Consider the following 19,751-nt stretch of genomic DNA (forward strand, 5'->3'; position numbering starts at 1 on the left):
CTTGAGAGTAAAGTAACCGAGTGCAGTCTCCGTGCGACGCTGCTTTAGCCCGGGACGTATCACTTCATCTAGCACACCTGAGCAGAAACATTTTGCCAGCCCCTCATACCCTGCGATGTGTTGATGTCCTGCATATTTTTCCGATTAAGTTTTGAGTGCCATGTTTTTAGTTGTATTTCCACATTCATTATTATCCAACACGTAGGCCCTTCAGCAGGTTTGCCATAACCTGAAGCACCTACTGCCCTCCTAAACTGAGGACACAGATCTGCACCCCTCTCATTGACAGTGCATGCTGTACCTCTGCAAACAAAAGAACGTTTCTGTAAATTTCAGCAGAGTCAGTTATTGTAGTAAGGTCCGATTATCTGTTTTGAAAACCGAGGTATGCATAGCTTTCTCATTCTGTTAAAGGGCTCTGGTAGCTGTTGTTGTTTGTTAAATGGCCTTCAGCAGCTATTCTCATGTTAATGGCTTTTGATTCGGGTCAGGAGGAGAAGAGCACTGAGGAGGCGACCGGCAGCAGCGCTAGGTAAGATGAGCAACAGGCGAGAATGTGTGCTAAAGATTCCCTTTGTCATGGCTACATTCATGACTTTTCCCCTGCCTTGCCAGAAGACGAGAATGCGTCACTCAGCATTACTAAAGGCTGCAGGTTATGTGCAAACTTTTCATTAACTTTAAAACAATGGTTGTTGTTGAACAGTAGCAGAAGCCTGACATTTAACCACCCCTGTATGCCTCACCACTTTCAAATGTCACTAGCCGCCACTGGTGGCGAGGCTTATACCAACAGACTAGAAATTATGTCCTGTGTTGCGACATTTGTTTGCAAATTCAAAGCTCCACCGTGACACTTCTCTTGATTTCCAACAAGCCTTTGGCTGTATTTACCTCGATCATTGTGGTCCACTGATTTAGGATACTGCGTTCAAATTTATCTTGTGTTTAGTTGATTCTTGCTCTAGATTCGTCTGGGTTTGGCCACAGCTCTCGCCTGTCATTCGAACTGTTATTAAAGACTTGTAAGTCTTTTTCAGGACTCATGCCTTCTGTGCATTCTACTCATACCAGGGTCCGGCTCTCGCATCCACAGTGTACCGTGATTCAATTATGTTCATGGGTGTACAGGTGCATTATTCTTCTTCATATAGGCCTGAGGGCAAATCTGTTGTGGGAAGTATGAACCATGACTTAAAGCAGTCCTTATTGGCTATGGGGTGTGGTTGGTTGAATCATTTTTATGGGGTTCAACAAGCACTTAATAACCTCCCCAAAATATCTCTGGGTGGCGTACCCTGTACAAACTGGTTTTAGGCATCAGTATGTAGGTTCCCGATCTTGACGGCCCACACATTGTGGCAGCTGCCGCAACCTATGACGTAGATAGCCATTGTGCTGTCTTATAGGAACTACAAACATTCCAGAGCCCCCAGTCTAGCAAATACTTGCCTATGTCTCTCTCTTTGAGTGCTGAAGAACAAATTACAGTTTTCAGATGACTTCCAAAAGATGGAGATCTGGTTCGCGAGAAGGTGGCCATTAAATGGTTCCAGTCCTTGGCATACAAGGTACACAAACTGTGATCTTGCCACCGCTTCCAAGTTGTAAAGACAAGCGCTTTGTCTCCATCGAAAGTGTCAAACTACACCATGTGGCTGAATCTCCCTAGTAGACCATGGAGTATTCATTCACTTCCGCAAGACTTTTCTGTGCAGCTCGTGAGCACCACCAATGGTGATTTTCCAATGCTAGGGGGGGGCGTTAGGGGGGGCATGAGTCTTCCACCGACAACCTAACAGAAATGATAAGCATTTTTACTATTGCATCTCTTACAGTGGATGTCATTTATAAGGATCCACCATTGGTGAGTCCTTCCCAATTGGATTTTTCGTGTCCTACTGCTAAGTCACAGCCCCCAGTCTTCCAGCTGATGACCTCCGAGTACTATATGGTTCAAGATGATTCTTCTCCAGCACTGATTTGTGTTACCATTTCGTTGTTGAAATGCACTTATCTAGTCCCACCTTGGATATATGTTTGGATCGAACTTTCCTTGGTTTTTTTGTTCATGTGGATTGGATTTGTGAAAGCTTTTTTCCTGTCAATTAATGGCCATTATCTCCCATAACGTTCTGCTGCGGAACTGGTTGACTGGGTGTTGGTCCCCCATTCTTCTTTGCATAAACTGAAAAGAGACTTGTCCCTTGTCAATATATTTAGCTGTTCCAGTGACTGATGGAATTGTTTTGGATAAAGTTCCTTTCAACATATTTGGCCCTATGGCGTTCCTGTAGATACCATATGTGTTCAAAGTTTCTGTGAGCTATGTAATAGTACCTGTAATCTATAATGTCAGAGCTAAAAAAAACTATATCTTAATTCTGCTAACTATGCCAATATTTTTTGTTAACATCACTATGGACATCATTTCCTGCACAGAGCCAGTAGTAAGTGTCTACATTTTAATTATACACAATGGGAAAATGTTTCAACTCCCACACAAGGGAGCTTCAAAAAGCATAGAGACAAGTTCACATATTTTACAGGACATGGCACTTCAGATCCCAAGTCATATTATTTCAAAATGGTTCCTACCCCACGAAAGCAATATATGCTGACGTAAACCAAGCAAATATATACAGCTTCATTTGTCAACTAATTGGCTCTTAAAGGCTAGGATTACTGGAACAACATATTGATTTGAAATCTGTTTGGGGAATGAAATCTTGGTGGGTTCAGGGATCGGAAGCCTTATATTGAGCCTGTTTTATCCCCACACAAATGATATTGTTGAATGGAGCGATCCAGCAGACTACATGTCTGGGATTGGCAAAAATTAAAGAAATGAACGCCCGACAATTCACTCTATTGCCTGCTTTGATAATTGGCAAAGTTTGACAAATTGCACTGAAGAACAATTAAATAGCATGGTGCATATGGTACATTTAATTCCTTATTCTCAGGTCCTAACGGGGGGTTGTTGTGGCCAGTAGACACTAACAGTTGTCATGCTCTTTTTCTTAATTCCACACCTGGGTTCATATCAAACAGACCTGATTCCTGTTACCCTCAATCACCCCATTCTGGTATTGTGCCACCTATTAAGGTTGGAACACTCTTCATTGTCTGCACTGAAACAACATATTTCTTTCCTGTCTGAAGACATGAATTCATCAGATTTTCTTTTAGGTCCCAAACCTCCATGTTCTAAAAGATTTATTTACACTACCTATAATGAGATTTGAAAATTATCCCAGATGGAAGCTGCTGCACGTTTAAAACAAATTGACCAAGATAATTTGGATAAAGTGCTTTCTGTTGTTGATAATAATATTAATACTCTTATATTTACAATTTAAATAGCATCATTTCATCTGTTATTGATATTGTACAGAGAGACATTTCAACATTGTATCATGGGCAAACGCAACTTAGATGTATTATGAAATTTAGCTGGGTGCTTCAAAAACTTAAAAATGGGTGCGTACCTTGGCACTACTTGAATTGCAGTGATTTATTCCTACCTTTTAATTTAACACACGAACAACAACTTATGGGCATGAAAGAAGCAACCCTCACAATGCTGCATTAAGAGAAATTAGAACAACTTCCATTCACTATAGCTTAAATTCATTTGGCTGTGTGGATAGTACACAGTGTTATTTCTCTGCCTATCTCGACATTTCAATTCACAGCTAGCATGAAACTTTTCCCTGTAGGTAGATATGAACCTCTTGGAAGCAGCTTCATTCATGAATTATGGTCACTTCCCTTTACATATCGTTGTGAACGTACCAATAAACAAGTTTTTATTACTGAAGAAGAATGCAACTTTACTATTAAACATTCACTCGTTTGTAAACATGTTAAAATCCACTGCGCATGTGATGCTTTAGCACCTAATTTGGCCTGTTATTTTAAAGGAATCTCGGTTCCCGCAATTCTCCCCCTTATTAATGTGCTCTCTAATATGAGTTATTTAAAACTTAGCTATCAAGATTGTTGTGGAATGCAAGCTGGATTTCCGTACATTTTATCAGTTTCACAGTTAGTCACTTGTTGCAACAATGTCTTGTTTCCTCCTCCACATGGGATCGTAGATAGCTCGTTGTGGCCTTCCATTCAGACTTTGAAGGCAGACTTCAACAAGCTAAGTAGACTCAAAGCATTATTTTTCCAACAAGAGGTACCTCTCACATCTGCTCGCTAGCCCTTCGAATTGCAGGTGGCTAGAACTTCTAGTGAAATACAGTCATTGTTAAATACAAACCTTCCCCTGCACTTCGGAGAATTAGTGCATCACATTTTTAATGCCTCTAGTATGGCCGGCCTTGCCTACTTATTTGGGTTGCCGGATCCTGCCTCCTTAGTTCGCTCCACACTGTCTTTGGATTAATACCGGCTCTGACTCCTTTTTTTCCAGTGTATTCAGAGTATTCTCGTTTCTATTATTCCTCATTTGCAGCATTCTTATCCTGTTTCTACTTCTCTGCAATGGATGTTCCTTTTGCAGGCCCTCTGGAACTGGAAACCACTCCAACATGACCCTAAACTTATGCTTCAGCTCTTTGGAATATTTCTTCTGCAGGAGCTGGATCTTGATTGATCCTTAACATTTCGGCCTGCCTGGTTTCCCTGCATACAACCCATGTTTAACTGTCTCTGGTGCCCTTTGAATCAGCACTGGATATTTGCCTGGCTTCGCAGACACCACTGTATTAGGATCTGATAGGATCTATCGCTCTCTTTTCTTACCTGTTCGAAGCTGCGTACATGATCGGGCATATTTGCGTGGGTGTTTTGGCACGCAGGCAGGCAGTATTTAAGTCGCTGCCTGCATGAACTCCTCGCTTGGTTTCGCTTCCGGTTTTGGTATCTGGAAGGACTTCGCCTGGCGGTTTTCAGCTTCATGGAGTCGTCCTGTTCTTTGTCTGTTTACGTGGGAGTCAAGCTTCTGGATTTCGGATTTCTGCTGTACAGGAACTCTGGTTAGAAGTATCCCGTTGTCCCTATTTTGTTACCGGGCAAACATCCTTGAATAAAGGATTGCGGGAGAGTACGAAGCTGTGTTCCCGTATGTTCTATCCCTTCACTTCCTATAGTTTAGTGACCTATCGATGTCATTATGGGACATTCACAAGTGGAGTGTAACTGTGAATACAGACTCTTTCTCCCTTTTCTTTTTTTTTTGTTCTCACATTTTTCATGGGTTTTTTGTCTGTGCCAGACTTTTTCCCTTGAGGTACCTTTTATATGGAAGGTGTTGGTAGTAAGGGACGTAAGGATAAATATTCCTTAGCCCTTTTAATGCAACCTACTTAAAGGAGTATACTTCACTCTGGAATATAACTACGTGGACTCCGAGCTCTTTACAAGTAGTCATCTCCTACTCTCAAGAACGAAGTAAGTCAGTTCATACCTGCGACATAGTATGCCTGATCATGTATCTCTGCGGCTTATTAATTAGCGATTATTGCTAATCTGTCTTTTCTGCCTTTTTCTTTGTCTTAAAGGGTAAACGATCCTCTTCCCTATAGTGGCAGCAGAGAGGAAGGCCTGGCCTGAGTGACGTTGCCTTTTTTGTTTTCCTTGTTTTTGTCCCCCACCTTCTCCCTGTGTCTCTGTGAAGCATTTCCTTGTATGTAATTTGGCGGTGGCTGTCAGTGGACGGGGAGAGGACTGGGAATATTGTATCTCCTGCAGTGTTGGGTGGAATCAGTGTGGTGCCAGAAAACACTGCCTTGGACATTGGACTGATAATGAGTCCCTTAGTGACCCATTTTCAGGACTGTCCATAGGTTTGCGACTTCTCCACATTGCAAAGTTTGAGCATCTTACTTTTAAAGAAACATGAGCATCAGCACATGACAGGGATGTGGAATATGTTTAAAAATGTACTTGTCCAAGGGACAACATGCTACAGAAATCTACTCATCCGGCAAATAAACTAACTTGCCCAGCCTATTGCTCAATTCAGTTAGATGAGATTCCAAAGAAAGTGCCTATTACTTCTAGTGGAGACTATGGCAATATTGCCTGAATGTGTAATGTAAATACGGTGCTAATGTAAAGCGCTCCAATACCTTTGGGTCAAGTTCGCGCTATATAAATATGCAAAAAAAAAAAAAAAAACTTTACACAGTGACGCTTTTGACTTTTGATTGCGGAAAACAGTATCTGTTATAAATTTACTTGATGTGTATGTACTGGAAAATAAACTGTATTACAATATACAATTTGCATTAGGTATTGGCAAATAAAAAAACGTAACAAACATTGTAGACCCAAGCTGATCTCTACAAAACATCTGGGATCCAGCCCTAAGTCAGAGATGGACATAAATGTCATTCTTCAGTATGCCTCAACCAGAGCTATGTTTTCTTCAGTAGAGCAAAGGATCGTTTTTCTAATTCATCAGTGAATGACAGGAGTCAGAATTCCTTTCTTCTTTGGAGACAGTTCTGCGGATTTCAGTCAAATTAACATAAAAGCATCATCTCACATGATGTGAAAGATTTTCATTTGGGTGACTGTGACATTGCAACACATAATGGTAATAAAGAGAACTCTTGGGCTTTGGCCCACGGTTGAGCAAGCAGCCAGGGAGGGAGGCTCAGGTTTATGCCTAAGGTATGTCAGTCTAACCAGCAGTCTCAAAGACAGACAGTGTACCATTAAATTTGGTGAAGAGTCAGTAGGATCTTCAACAAAGTCCAATTTGTGTTACAGGGTCACAAAAAGGATTTCCAAGTCTTGCCATAGTAAAAAGCTAATTGAAAGTCTTGTAAAGGCTTCAGTAGTTTCCAAAACCATTTACCTTACCCGTGTTAGCTAATTTAAACATACACAATAAAAGCAGTGATGAAATTTGAAATGACTAAACTCATGCAAGTAGCTGGTATCCGGGCCAAGGATGTGAAAATCCTTCTCTTGTGAATCTTGTCAGTGCTGGCAGGATTTTAAAATCCCATGATACAAACTGCAAAGAATTTGGTCCATGAAAATGCATTGGTATGCTTGTGATAAACTGCTGAATACATCCTGCTATACTTATGGACAACATAATGCCAGCTGTGAGGTTACTCCAGCAATAGTTACCACAGTGCAGTGGCATAATTAGACTTCTGCAGCAAATTTAACACAAAAATTCCACATGAGGATAAGTTGCAAAATTAGTGTGCATTGACTACTCATTGTTGTTTTTAGTAAGCTCCTACTAGGAGTGGTCAGCATTTACCACAACCTTTATTCTCCAGTGAGGGTAGTCTGCCCGGTAAGAAAATACAGATCACTTTCTCCAGGTCCAGTATAACCTCGTCAGACAGAAGACAAAGAACAATAGACATTTTTTCCTGATCTACTTTCAAAGGAATCAAACAGGGATAATGCCTGCAGAGTGATCTGGCCCAAACGCCACTGGCTTACCTGCAGGTTATCAAGAATTTGACCCAGAGTCTGGCATTTCTAGAATCAGTAACACTATGGTTTAGGCAGAAGCCCAGGAAGAAGCATGAAGACGGTGGCTGGTCGGTGAAATCTCTAAGCAAAAAAGCTTAAATGATCCTGTGTCCTCAAAACATTCCTCAGCTGTTGAGTGGAGGGTGATTGAGAGGATGCTGGGGCATGTTGTGGGCCTGGATTTGGGGTTGGCAAAGGAGAGACCAACCATACATGGGCTTGTGAATCGGTTTTACATTGAGCTTTGCATGACAGGAGACCGGGTTATTCAGAGGAAATTTTGATACCTTATTGTATATGCAAGACACCACTGGCAGCTTTAAGAAAGAATTTTGTGGTGGATGGTAGGAAGATAATATGGGGAGAAGTAGAGATGGGGGAGAGTAGACGTTTAAGGGCATTTACAGGAAATGAAATGACACAGGAAAGTATCTGGGTTGGAGGTAATGGTATTTGCCACATACAGTAGTCTTCATGTTTGTATAAGGAGGTTACACCAGTTTCCGACCTCCAAAACTGACTGCATCCTCAGCTTTTCAAACTGTGGCAGTATCTTCCTGAGGACAGCAGCTAAAGAACAGGTACAAGAGACTACAGATTTTGGTGTAGAGACTGTGCACTAAAGTAGGGAAGGTGAATGCAAGTGTTTGGTTCTCCCAGTACATCATATGATCCAGGCACGCCCTAACACACAATCATGTGACACTCATGTCATTAAATGTATGACAAAGCTGAAGACACATCACAATTAGTCAAGAGAGTCAGTTTTGAGGAGATCTGTAGATGGGTAAGGGATTACATGGAGAGCAATGGGTAGCCAATCAGGACTGAGGGGTTGGTTACACAGGAAGCCAGGGATGTCTTGAGGGAGTTACACTGAGAGCCTGTGGTAGTGTAAGATTTATAAAGAGAGACAGTAGTAGCCCATGGGTTCTCAGCTGGAAATGGTTTAAATGTCCCTCAGAAACTGAAGAGTGAGGGATGATTGAGAGGTTAGCCATAGAGTTAGAGAAGGGAGGGGCGTTAAACAGGATTTAAAAATTAGCAGTAGGATTTAGATAAGAAGAAATAGAAGAGTTGGGCGTTGAAGGCATGGTGAAGGGGTTATACTAGGAACTAGAGATAGGAGAAATGTTGGGGTTGATTGAGTGCAAGAGGCTGGAAAGAGTCAGATGTGGATTGGGATGGTTCAAGAATTTGCTATGGTGCATGAGAAGATAGGTGTATTAGACGTGGATAGATATAGTGGAGGTGTTAGGTAGGGCACGGGCTAGTTTTGGTGCCTTCGTTGTTTTTTTTTTACCAAAGCTGATAGTCTCTGTAAAAAACAGTACGTAAATGCATCCATTTTGTTTTCTGGCTACTATCTGACTGAATTCTTGCACTGAGCTTTGAAATGTTGATCCTTCCTTTATCAATGGTCTCCAAACTTTAAACTAAAAAGATCAAATACCAGACTTATAATCATTAGGCTTCAGTAGAAACGGGGGTTATTTAGGCTGATCACTTATAATATGACAGGGTTCTTTATGGTATATGGTTTGTTAACCATACTAGTTATATTTATGATATGCATTTGTTGTCTCATTGCGGCTCAAATACTGCCTCTTAGAGCACGATAGTTTAAATAAATGTTAGAAACTTCCTTTGTGTCTCTTTTCTGATGGATGCATTTGGCTGTGGATTCCTCACCTTTTGAACTGCCCCAATGTGCAGCATTCCACAGAAACCTATTGTGGACAAGAGCGAGAAAGGGTGTGTCCTGTTACAGCAATCTCTGAGAAGGTCAAGAGTGTTGTGTTCTCTGGTGCCAAGTCACTTGTCTCTCTGGTAAGTTTAGGACGGCAAGTGAGGCACTATAGAAATTCGGACTCAAGCTCATAGATGCTGATGTGGTATGGTGATCAAAATAAAGAAGTTTGGGGAAAAGGCACCCCCAGTGTGAATCTTCATCCCAAAAAACAATCCTCATTGTAACAACAGCAGCAACAGGACCAACAGTTATGGGAAGGTTGTATTTTCGCCAGTATAGACCTACATGCCATAGCACCGACCTTTGAAATTGCTTTCTGATTGTTCTCTTGGACTGTGTCTTGTTTAGTTAAGATATGACTAAATATACATTTGTTATGTAATCCTTATCTGCAATGCGGGTTTTTACGTCAGATTATTGTATTCTAGTTGCTCTGCCTGTATTTACAGTTACTCTGATTATGTCTCCCTACCCAACCAACCCCCCCCCCCTGCCTTCTGGGATCCTTAAACAGTTATAGAAAAGTTGACCACCTAAATAATTAAGTAGGGTTGGATTGAATTTGTGGAAAAGGTTATAGGTTCCCAATAGAGAAAAAACGTGAAAAAGGCCTGTTAAATCTTTTGAACATTATCTCCTAAAACCTTAAGTGGTATTTTCAGATTCTGGGCTATTGTAGTTGTCTTAAAATCGTCATTTAAACTAGTCTAAAGTTAAATGTAATCTTTTTCTTCAGATGGTCAAGATTTGCAGAAGATGACTATTGGTGAAAATTATGTTGTCTGTATTTACTGGGCTACAGCAACTGTGACTGAAATAGAGTAAGTTTAAAAAAAGACTTATTTTTTTTCTATTTGTGTAGAATATGTGCCAGATGATAAAGTCACAGGTTCAAGCTCGATCCTTTTTACACCATGGCAAAATATCTCTCCCAAGATGAGATTGTTCAGATAATACATTGCAAAACATAAGGTGAATAGTAACTTGAAGTTCTCTTGATAATCCATGGCTGAATCTCAATGCCAGGAATCAGTCTGGATTTCTTTCAGGTATTTTTGATCAGAGATGGGCTAACTAAATAAAAGGTACTTTTTTTTTTTAGATTTTATTTTTAGAGTTTTGGTTAGGCGTATATAAAACATATTCACATTTGCATGTTGATATTGCACAGCATTTCTCTGAATCACATCATTACAGTAATTATAAAACATCGACATTGAATAACAAGCAGGTACATTATTTCAGTGAGTCTTGTTCTTTTGAAAGAAAAAAGATAAGTTTAAGTGACTAGAACATATAGTGTTCTGCTTTGGACCAAATAAACACAAGAATTGTAGGCTCAGGAAATGTGGAAGGGCAAGGTGGCTATAATTAATTTTATCTCGTATTTTGGGCTAGATAGGTCTATTTATATGTAGGATAATTGTATAAAAAAGCGAGTATTGAGGTGCCTATTGGGACGGTATTCACGGGGAGACAGCTTGCACTGAACTAGAGTCATCCGGGAGGTCCACATCATGTCCCCTGAGCCAGGCATTGAAAGGCTCCCATACGTCCCTTGGGTGATAAGCTGTCGGCATAAGATCCTAAAACGCCGCTAGCTGCTCCTGGCAATAAGCAATATCTTGCACCCACTCAGGCACCCGGGGGATCCTAGGGGCACCTCATCGTAAGGCTAATCTGCGCTGTGCGAGTAGTAGCATCATGGCCACCAAACAGCGTTTCTCAAGTGGGATTTCCCTCACATAACCCAGCAGTGCCACCACTGGGGTACAGTCCAGCAACACTCCAGTAACAGCCTGTATAGTGTCATACACCCCTCCCCAAAAGTCAGCAATGGGTGGGCAACTCCACGCAATATGCAAAAAGTCAGCTGCTTCACGTTTACATTTCCAGCAACGCGAATCCGGACGTAACCCCAGTTTGTGTCGCTGCAGGGGAGTGCGATACATTCTATGTATGAATTTAAAATGATTAAGTCTCAGCTTATAGTTCGGGGATAAACAACGCAGCTGTGAGCAACAAAAAGACCATTGCTCATCAGTAGGCAGTTCTTCTAGGTCATTTCTCCACTGTGTTAATGCCTTCGGGGCAACCCAAGGGGTGTTTGTTTGCGTGAGGTTATATAATCTAATGATTAATCTACGATGTGATGGTGTGGTTAACAAAATGTTCTAGCGGCTTCAATATATCTGGGAGGTTGGGAAAGTTGAGTGCAATGCCTTACAAGTAGCTCGGAGATGAACATATAGGAATAGGTGTAGGAGTGGTACTTCCTGTTGATGTGGCTGTTCTAGAAAAGTGCCCTGTGGGTATAAGTCACCTAGGGCCATATGTAGGAAGCCAAATACCGGTCGGTAACGGCCGAAATACGGTAAATATCCCGTTACCGACTGGTATTGAGGCACTTGAGATGTAGGTGGCTGATTTCTGGATTCGGTATTTACCGAATCGGAATTTTAAGAAATCGGTAAAATACCGATTCGGTAAATACCGAATCCAGAAATGCTATGTAGGGGGCACTCAAGTGAGTGCATAATTGGTGTCTGGATTCGTTATTTACCACCAACTACAAGTTGATGGTAAATGACGAATACCTTTAAAAAAGCATTTTTGTGCAATTTGTGAAGTGCCATGTGGCAGACATACATGCCCTTAGGGCATGTATGTGCGCCACATGTGCACACATGCACGAATCAGGGGTGCAACAGGGTGTCAATGTGACACCCTGCCACCCATGATAAGGCCTCCCCTATTACCGATTCGGTATTTACCGAATCGGTAATAGTAACTGGCTTCCCATTCATTCCTATGGGCCTCCAGGCCCATAGGAATCAATGGGAAGGGATGCATTATTACCGATTCGGTAATTACCGATATTTACCGAATCGGTAATGATTACCGATTAATTACCTACATACTATTTACCGATTCATAAATACCGAATCGGTAAAATTCGGTATTTATGAATCGGTAAATGTTATGCTACCTACATATGGCCCCTAGTGTGGAAATGCCCACGCTGCGTGCCCGTGCAATTGAACCCTTATCATTGAGGAAGGGAAAATGTGGGCGGTGTGCAATTGGAGTGGAGGGCGCATAAAGTAGTGGAGTCCAGATACGTTTCCTTAAACCTTCCCAGGCCCAGTGCAATGTCTCCAATGTGTTAATTTTGGTTGCCGATCTATGATATGGTTTATGGACAGCCACATGTAGAGGGGTGGGATCCGCAAGATCTGTTTCAATGGCCACATGCGGCTGGAATGGGACGGGATGTATCCAGAAATGGAGGAATTGTGCTTGTGCACACAGTGCATAGAGTTCGAAGTCAGGTGCACCCATTCTACCCTCGGATAGCGGGCGTGTAAGCAGGTCCCAGCTCACGTGAGGTTGTTTACCGGCCCACACTAAGGCAATCACAGAGGAGGGTAGTGACTTAAAAAAGGCCTTGGTTAGAGGTATGGGTATATTAAAGAATAGATATAAAAATTTAGGAAGAACTATCATCTTGGTGATATCAATACAGCCAGCCAACGACATGGGCATGGCAGCCCAGAGTTTCAACCTGCACTCAAGCCAGTCGATTAACTTGCCAAAATTAAATCGCCAAATGTCCTGCAAATCTCTACTCAGCCACACCCCCAGGTATTTAATAGCACCATCCGCCCATTTAAGCGGGAATTCTAAATCGGTTTCCAGCAAGGCATCAGTTAGAGGTAGAATAGCAGATTTTGACCAGTTGATCTGTATGCCAGACATCCCTCGGTAACGGAGGAATTCTCTCAACACTGGGTTGAGGTTTTCTTCTGGTTTGCGGATATATAATGTTATATCGTCATCATACATTGATATTATGAGATTTCTGTTTGTAAAAGCCAGACCCCGCGTATTGTGGTACTGACAAATTCTTGCCGCTAAGGGCTCCATTGCCACTGCAAACAGCAGTGGCGAAAGCGGGAATCCCTGCCTAGTACCAAGGGTTATATAGAATGGTTCAGAAATTAAAATATTTGCTTTGAGTAGGGCTGTGGGCTTAGCATAGAGCAATCTTATTCGTTTTATAAAAGTGGGACTTAATGCTAATCTCACTAGGACAGTAAGTAAAAAATGCCACTGCAAGTAATCAAACGCCTTAGTGGCATCAAGAGACACTGCTACGGCAGGTCATTTGGGGTCAATTTGGTGTACCGTGTCGAAGAATGTACACAGATTGTGGGCCGTTGACCCTCCCGGGATAAATCCTGATTGGTCTGGCCTATCGATGAGCGGTAATAGCGAGTGCAGCCTGTTGGCTATTAGTTTGGCTAGGATCTTAGCATCTACATTATTTTAACAACAGGGGTCTATATGAATCACAGAGGTTAGACGCTTCGTCTGGTTTTAAAAGGGAGGTGATTGCTACCTCACGCATAGTTGGAGTAACAATTCCCATTTCTAACGACTCCTGATATACATCCAACAGACGAGGCACCAACTCCTCCTCGTTAGTCTTGTAAAATGTGGTGGTCAGACCATCTAACCCCGACGCTTTTTCGCCAGGTAAGCTGTTTATAACCTGTGTGATGTCCTCTATTGAGAAGGCTACATCCGGGTAATCTCTGTGAGCGTTGCTCAACCAGAGTAGTTCAATTGACTCTAAATATTCGCCAAGGTCTGGGTGGGGTGCATTCTGTGTTGCTGTATATAATGAGGACTAATATTTAGTAAGATATGCATGTGTGGCCTCTTGGGCTATTATTGGGAAATCATCCTTGTCCTGTAACTCGAGCTATAAAGTTGGGAGAAGTGCACTGTCTGATTGCATTAGGAAGGGGTTTGCCTGGCCTACCACCCTCCCCGTAGGTACGTGCTCTGGAGTGTTTCCCCAAGTATCGAGTTTCCCAATCTGCCTCTTGTCCAAATTCTGTGATTTTCCCCCTTATGGTTGCCAGGTGCCTAGGTTCTCTAGTCTGAAAAAACAATTGTTCCGCTGATTTAGTTTCTTGTTCAAGTTTTACGATAGTTGACTGAATAGAATTCAACTCCACTGATTGTTTTGAAATGCAAGCCCCTCGAATCACCACCTTAAACGCCTCCCACAATGTCGAGAATGAGTCCACCGAACCTTCGTCAGTCGAGAAATATTGTGTAATGTCCGCTCTAATCTTTTCTCTGAATATGGTATCAAGTAGCGTGTGTGGTGGTAGGCGCCAGCTGAATGCATGGGGTAGTGTTAGCGGTACCTTCCAATGTAGTACAACCGGGGTGTGGTTGGAGAGCGTGCGTGCTAGCTGTAGGGTGTCTATGATCCACGACACAATATCGCATGTGACTAGCCAGTAGTCTATCTGACAAGTAGAAGTTGAGATATGAATTTTCAAATTATAAAAGTAAAATAGCTCTTAGAAGCAATAAGCGCCTAAACGGTATAGCTGGTTGCTCTGAACCGGGGCAATGTCAAATGTTCAGGCCGAGCACGGATGGGATACACGGACCCACATGGGCCCGCTGAAACAAAGTACCTTGATCTGGGATGCTTCAACATTGACAAAGATCTGAAGTGCAGTCAAGCTATGTACCTGTTGAGCAACGCAGTGGACAAGATATGTTGATTTTCTCCACACAACTGCAGAAATGCATCGGTTCTGATTGTGATGCGTGGCTGCTACTCCTGCAGTAGGCGATGCATCAATACCGAAGGCGATGCATTGGTTCCGAAGGCGATGCGCTAGGTCTGCTCCATTCAACAATGAGAAAGCATTGGTTCTGACTAATGCAAAGCCAAAGATCCACCGGATCTGATGAGGATGCATGAGTTCTAGTTGTAGAAGCACTTTATACCCACTTGCAAGGGCCCTGGACCGGATTGGCACAACTTGGCAGGGCAAGACTTGCAGCAAGCAAAGTCCAGGTGCTGTAGCATGATTAGTTGAAGTCTTTGAAGTCCCTGAGACTTAGAACAGGAGACAAGCCGGCAAACCCTTGAAGTCACTCTGGGTTCAAGTGATGGAACACCAGTCCTTCTCACTCAGACAGGAGAACAACAGGGCAGCTCAGCAAGTCAAGAGTCCGGAAAAGCAGCAGTTCAGCAGAGTGGCAGTCCTTTCAGCATCACAGACGTTCTTCTTCCTGGCAGAATCTTCACAGGTCCAGATATGTACTAAAGTCATAATGTCAGTTTCAAGTACATATTCCCAGTTATGCCTTTGAAGTGGGGGAGGCTTCAAAGACAGCTTTGAAATGCACAAAGGACCTTCCTTCCTGCCCTTGCTCCAGACTCACTACAGGGGGGTATGCAGCCCTTTGTATGTAGACATGACACAGCCTATTGAGGTGTACATGTGAGGGTATGCCCAGCTCCACTCTACCATCCGTTTGTGTGCGGCTGTCTAGAGGGAATATACAAATCCCAGCTGTCACCCAACCGATGCTAAACAGAGACAGGCAGCCGTCACCAAATGGCTAAAGTAAGTAAATGTCAACTTTATGAAAGTCGCGTTTGCTAAACTGTAACTTTAAAATCCAACATCACCATAAGTTATGATTTTAAATTTTCCAGTCACACCAGTCTATCTCTTCACATGTAAAGCTTAAACGTACATGCCCTGCCTTTTTATTACATTGCCCCCTGCCCTGTGGTTCATACAGGGCCTACCTAAATGGTGATTTATTTTTATGAAAAGGGAAGGTTTAGGCCTGGCAAGAAGGTTACCTTGCGAAGCCGAAGTGGCAGTGCAAAACCGCACATACAAGCTCTGCAATGGCAGGCCTGAGCCATGGTTAGGGGGCTACTTAACTGGGTGGCACAATGAGTGCTGCAGGCCCACTAGTAGCATTTAATTTACATGCTCTAGGCACATGCAGTGCACGTTACCAGGGACTTATAAGTGAATTAAATATTCCAATTGGGGTTAAGCCAATGTTACCAAGATTAGAGGAGACAGCACAAGCACTTTTGCACTCATCAGCAGTTGTAAAGTGTGCAAAGTCCTAAAACTAGCAAAAACAAGGTCAGAAAAATGGAGCAAGGAAGGGAAAAAGTTGGGGGAAGGCAGTCAGGTCTAACACTTACCGTTCTTTCAAGTATTTTGTTGCTTTTTTCCCCTCCCATCGGTTGCTGAACCCAGTGCCAGTCACTGAGGTATGTGAGTTCATTACATGGCTGAAAGCTGTGCAGATTCTCTGTCCAGAAGAACCTGATGGGTTTTCTGGAAAGTGAGCCAAAGTGCATGTTGTTCTCCATAAATTGTTGATCTTGTTCAACTTCAAGGTCTCACACATACTTTTGATCCCAAACCCTTTCCCTTAGTCTGTCTTTGCTCAATGCCCATTAAAAAAACAAGTATTAACATAAAGAGAGAAGGTGCTTGTTTTACTGCCATTTGAAGAAAAGGAGGAGAGAGATAACCACCTCTTCATCCAACCCTCACCTAGTGCTTAAAGCTACAAATTTCCCAGAAGAAATCTGCTTGTTGTAAAAAGTTCTGACAGCCTTTAACCTCTTCCATGCTCATGACGTCTCCCGGCCGTCATGAGTCACGATGGGCGTGTGCGGACGACAGCCGGGAGACGTCATGACCATGCCCAGGAATGGAATGTCCAGCACTGCGGCAGCGCAGCAGCGGAATTTGCGCCGCAGCGAAGAGGTTAAGCATGTAATGATTGCTATCTTTTATAAACCTCCCTATTTCTTATGGACATATAAGACCTCAGGGGGCAGGACACAACCCCAGAAGTTAATTTACCACATTTTTTTAAAACAACTTTATCATCATTTTGATGAACAAAGGAAAACATGACACACAATTCAGCATCATCATATGTGCCAGTGGAGGGATGAAAAAAAAAAAAGGATTCAGTGTGCATCATTGCCCAGTGCTATATAAGATCAAGAAGCAGGAGAGGTCCAGCAGAGCACTTAGAGACAATAAGAACCCCCCCACCACAAATTATCTATACATCACAAGAGCATAATTGATCCAGCAACATTATAGCGTTATGTCACTGTGATGGAAGGTCACAAAATGAGTGGGGTCAAGGCGGGTCACTCTCTGTTCATGAAGGGGGGAGAACTCATATGTCAGAAGCTCTCAGCGATTTGAACATTGTGAGACATGTACCCCCTATTCTGTTTTGCCGTTGGTTTTGCTTACTAAAAAGACGCCATATCATGACTAATTTGGCCACCCTGTCCCTGAGTAGTCGCAGTAAATTTCTCCATGGGTTACTGATTCTATAACTTTCCCCACCAAAGTTTCAGGGTAGCTCTTGATGTTATTTCCATAACTGTGCAATACACAGCCTTGCTGTCAGCAATAGATTGGAAAGAAAGTGCCTCAGCAGGTTTGACGAGGGAAGAGCTCTATTTTCGCCTGGATCGCCCAGGAGAATTCTCAAGGGATCATAGGGCAAAGTAGTGTTAGTGATTGTAAGAAGCTGGCTTAGTATATGGGGAGAAGGCAAAAGACACACAGATGATGGACTGAATGCATGGCAAATCAAACATTCACCCCAGTCAATAGATCTGGGTTAAATCCATCGTTCTTTTGTTCACCATGCCACCCTAGTTTAGAGGTATTGTTGTGAGGCTTAGCCATGAGAAGCACCTAGCGCATACTATGCTGCTACGTCTGTGCCATCTGCAGCTGCACTAATCAGCTGATCTGCCACCTGCCCCCCTTCCTGCAGGACCTCCTCAAAGTCCTACCTATTTTCCTTAGGAAGCTTGTCCTTGAATCTGGATACCGAATCCCATAAAGAACTGTCATAACGCCCCAACAAAGCTTCTGAACTGGACAATTTTAATAAGGAAGCTGATGTGCCACATAACTTCCTTCCACAGGAGTCTAGGGTTTTGCTTTCTTTGTCCGGTGTGGACGGAGGACAAAGATGCTTCAGCGTGTTGTAGGAGGATGGCTTAGTATATGGTGCACACTTATTTAAGTGAAGCGCCTTTCACTAATCCAGGCAACCTTATGGTGATTTTAGTGGTGATAGACAACCATAGAACGCTCTCCAAATAGTAGCTGTGGAGAGCAGCCTTCAGGATTATCCAGAAGGAGTGTTAAGCAGCTTGTTTTACCAGATCTAATCATGCAGTGTAGTGTAAACGAAAAAGAAACACACAGTGTATATATTCAAATGTCTATTTATTACACAGCCCTCACTAACACATTGGTATATCTCCTACCCGGAGATACAAACACAAATACACAATAATACTTCAATTGCGATAGGTAAGTAAGCACAAAATACAGTGGTCTCCAGGATGAGACCAAACCATATACTAAAAAAGTGGAATGCGAATTGCGACCAAAGTGGGGACTTGGACCAGGAGACTCAGAGGAGCTGGGGACACTAGAAACTACCCAAGTTAAGAACACAGGAACCCCACGGAGACTGTGTGCAGAGTGGAAACACAGCCTTGTACTCAATAGAAGTCAACAGGAAAGTTGTGGTTGCAGTTTTGAAGAAGGAGGACCCTTCCCAGTGGACCCTGAAGAAACCCTGTGTAAGACAGAAGTTTTGGAGTCACCCCACCAGTGGATACCCCAGGCCCAGAATACCTAGACCAGGGATGCTGAGTGCATAGGTGCGAAGTGATGTCGTAAACCGCCGTAGACTACAATGGAGGACTTCCGAAAAGATGCAGCTGGCGAAGACCAGTGGGATCCAAGAGTGGATTCTTGAAGAGGAGAACCTGCAAGTAGAGGGCACAGAGTCTATGCCACTCAGAGGAGACCATGATGCACGAAGAGCAATGCCCACAGATGTCGGAAGGTTCAGGAGTGATGACGGCGACCTTGTTGCTGCAGCTGTGAGGACCAGGTGATGCTGAGGAAAACCAGGAAAACCAGGAGCCGTGCACGAGATGTCCCATGTCGGAAGCCTTGAACCTGGAGGTCGGTGTCCAGCGGAAGCACCAATAAGCCTTGGTAGCTTCAACAGGTCTGGAAAGCAAAGAAGGAGCAATGTTGGAACCAGCAAGGCCCAAGGGACTCACCACAAGCAGGAGAGTCAGAGCAGTCCCAGAGCAAGCAGGGCATCCCACTGGAGTAGAAGACCCTCAGAGAACTCACAAGCTGAAGGCAAAGTGGTCGCAAGAGGACCTTGAGCAACTCACCAAAGATGAAGGCCCACGGTTCAGAGGATGAAGTGAGGATGCTGTTCTTAGCAGGAAGAGGTACTGGAGGCTGGAGCTTCTTGTATCCCAAAGATCTCTGGAGTGCAGAGCCAACAAGCCTTGGCAACAGCAAGTCAACGCAGTGCAGATGGGAACTGTCCCAGCAGTTCGACGAGAGATACACCAAACTTTGGTATAACACTACAGTCAACACTGTGGGAAGCGCAAATCGTGGACTGCATGTACCATGATGCAAAGGAGCAAACTTTTCTGGGATGTGATGCAGTGTCTGACCACACTGTTTTCCCTGTCCGAACTGATTTTCAGGACCTCCTCCAAAGCCAAATACATCCTAGCAGGTACATTCAAAATACTTGCTGTTCATCTGGCATTTTCAATGTGTATCCGATGCGTAAAAGCCTATTAAAGCACCTC

The 19,751-nt window shown here is 43.1% G+C and overlaps 1 protein-coding gene across 1 annotated transcript in view; it reads left to right on the forward strand.

Annotated features, from left to right (window-relative positions):
- LOC146811310 (cyclic nucleotide-gated cation channel-like) overlaps positions 1-19,751 on the forward strand; it is a 215,616-nt gene that overhangs the window by 11,148 nt on the left and 184,717 nt on the right. The window contains exon 2 of the mRNA XM_085615054.1: positions 9,951-10,035. Within this exon, the coding sequence (XP_085471180.1) occupies positions 9,951-10,035 (85 nt within the window). The remainder of the gene's footprint in view (positions 1-9,950; positions 10,036-19,751) is intronic.

The sequence above is a fragment of the Triturus cristatus genome, chromosome 7 (assembly GCF_964204655.1).
Source record: "Triturus cristatus chromosome 7, aTriCri1.1, whole genome shotgun sequence".
Taxonomy (NCBI): domain Eukaryota; kingdom Metazoa; phylum Chordata; class Amphibia; order Caudata; family Salamandridae; genus Triturus; species Triturus cristatus.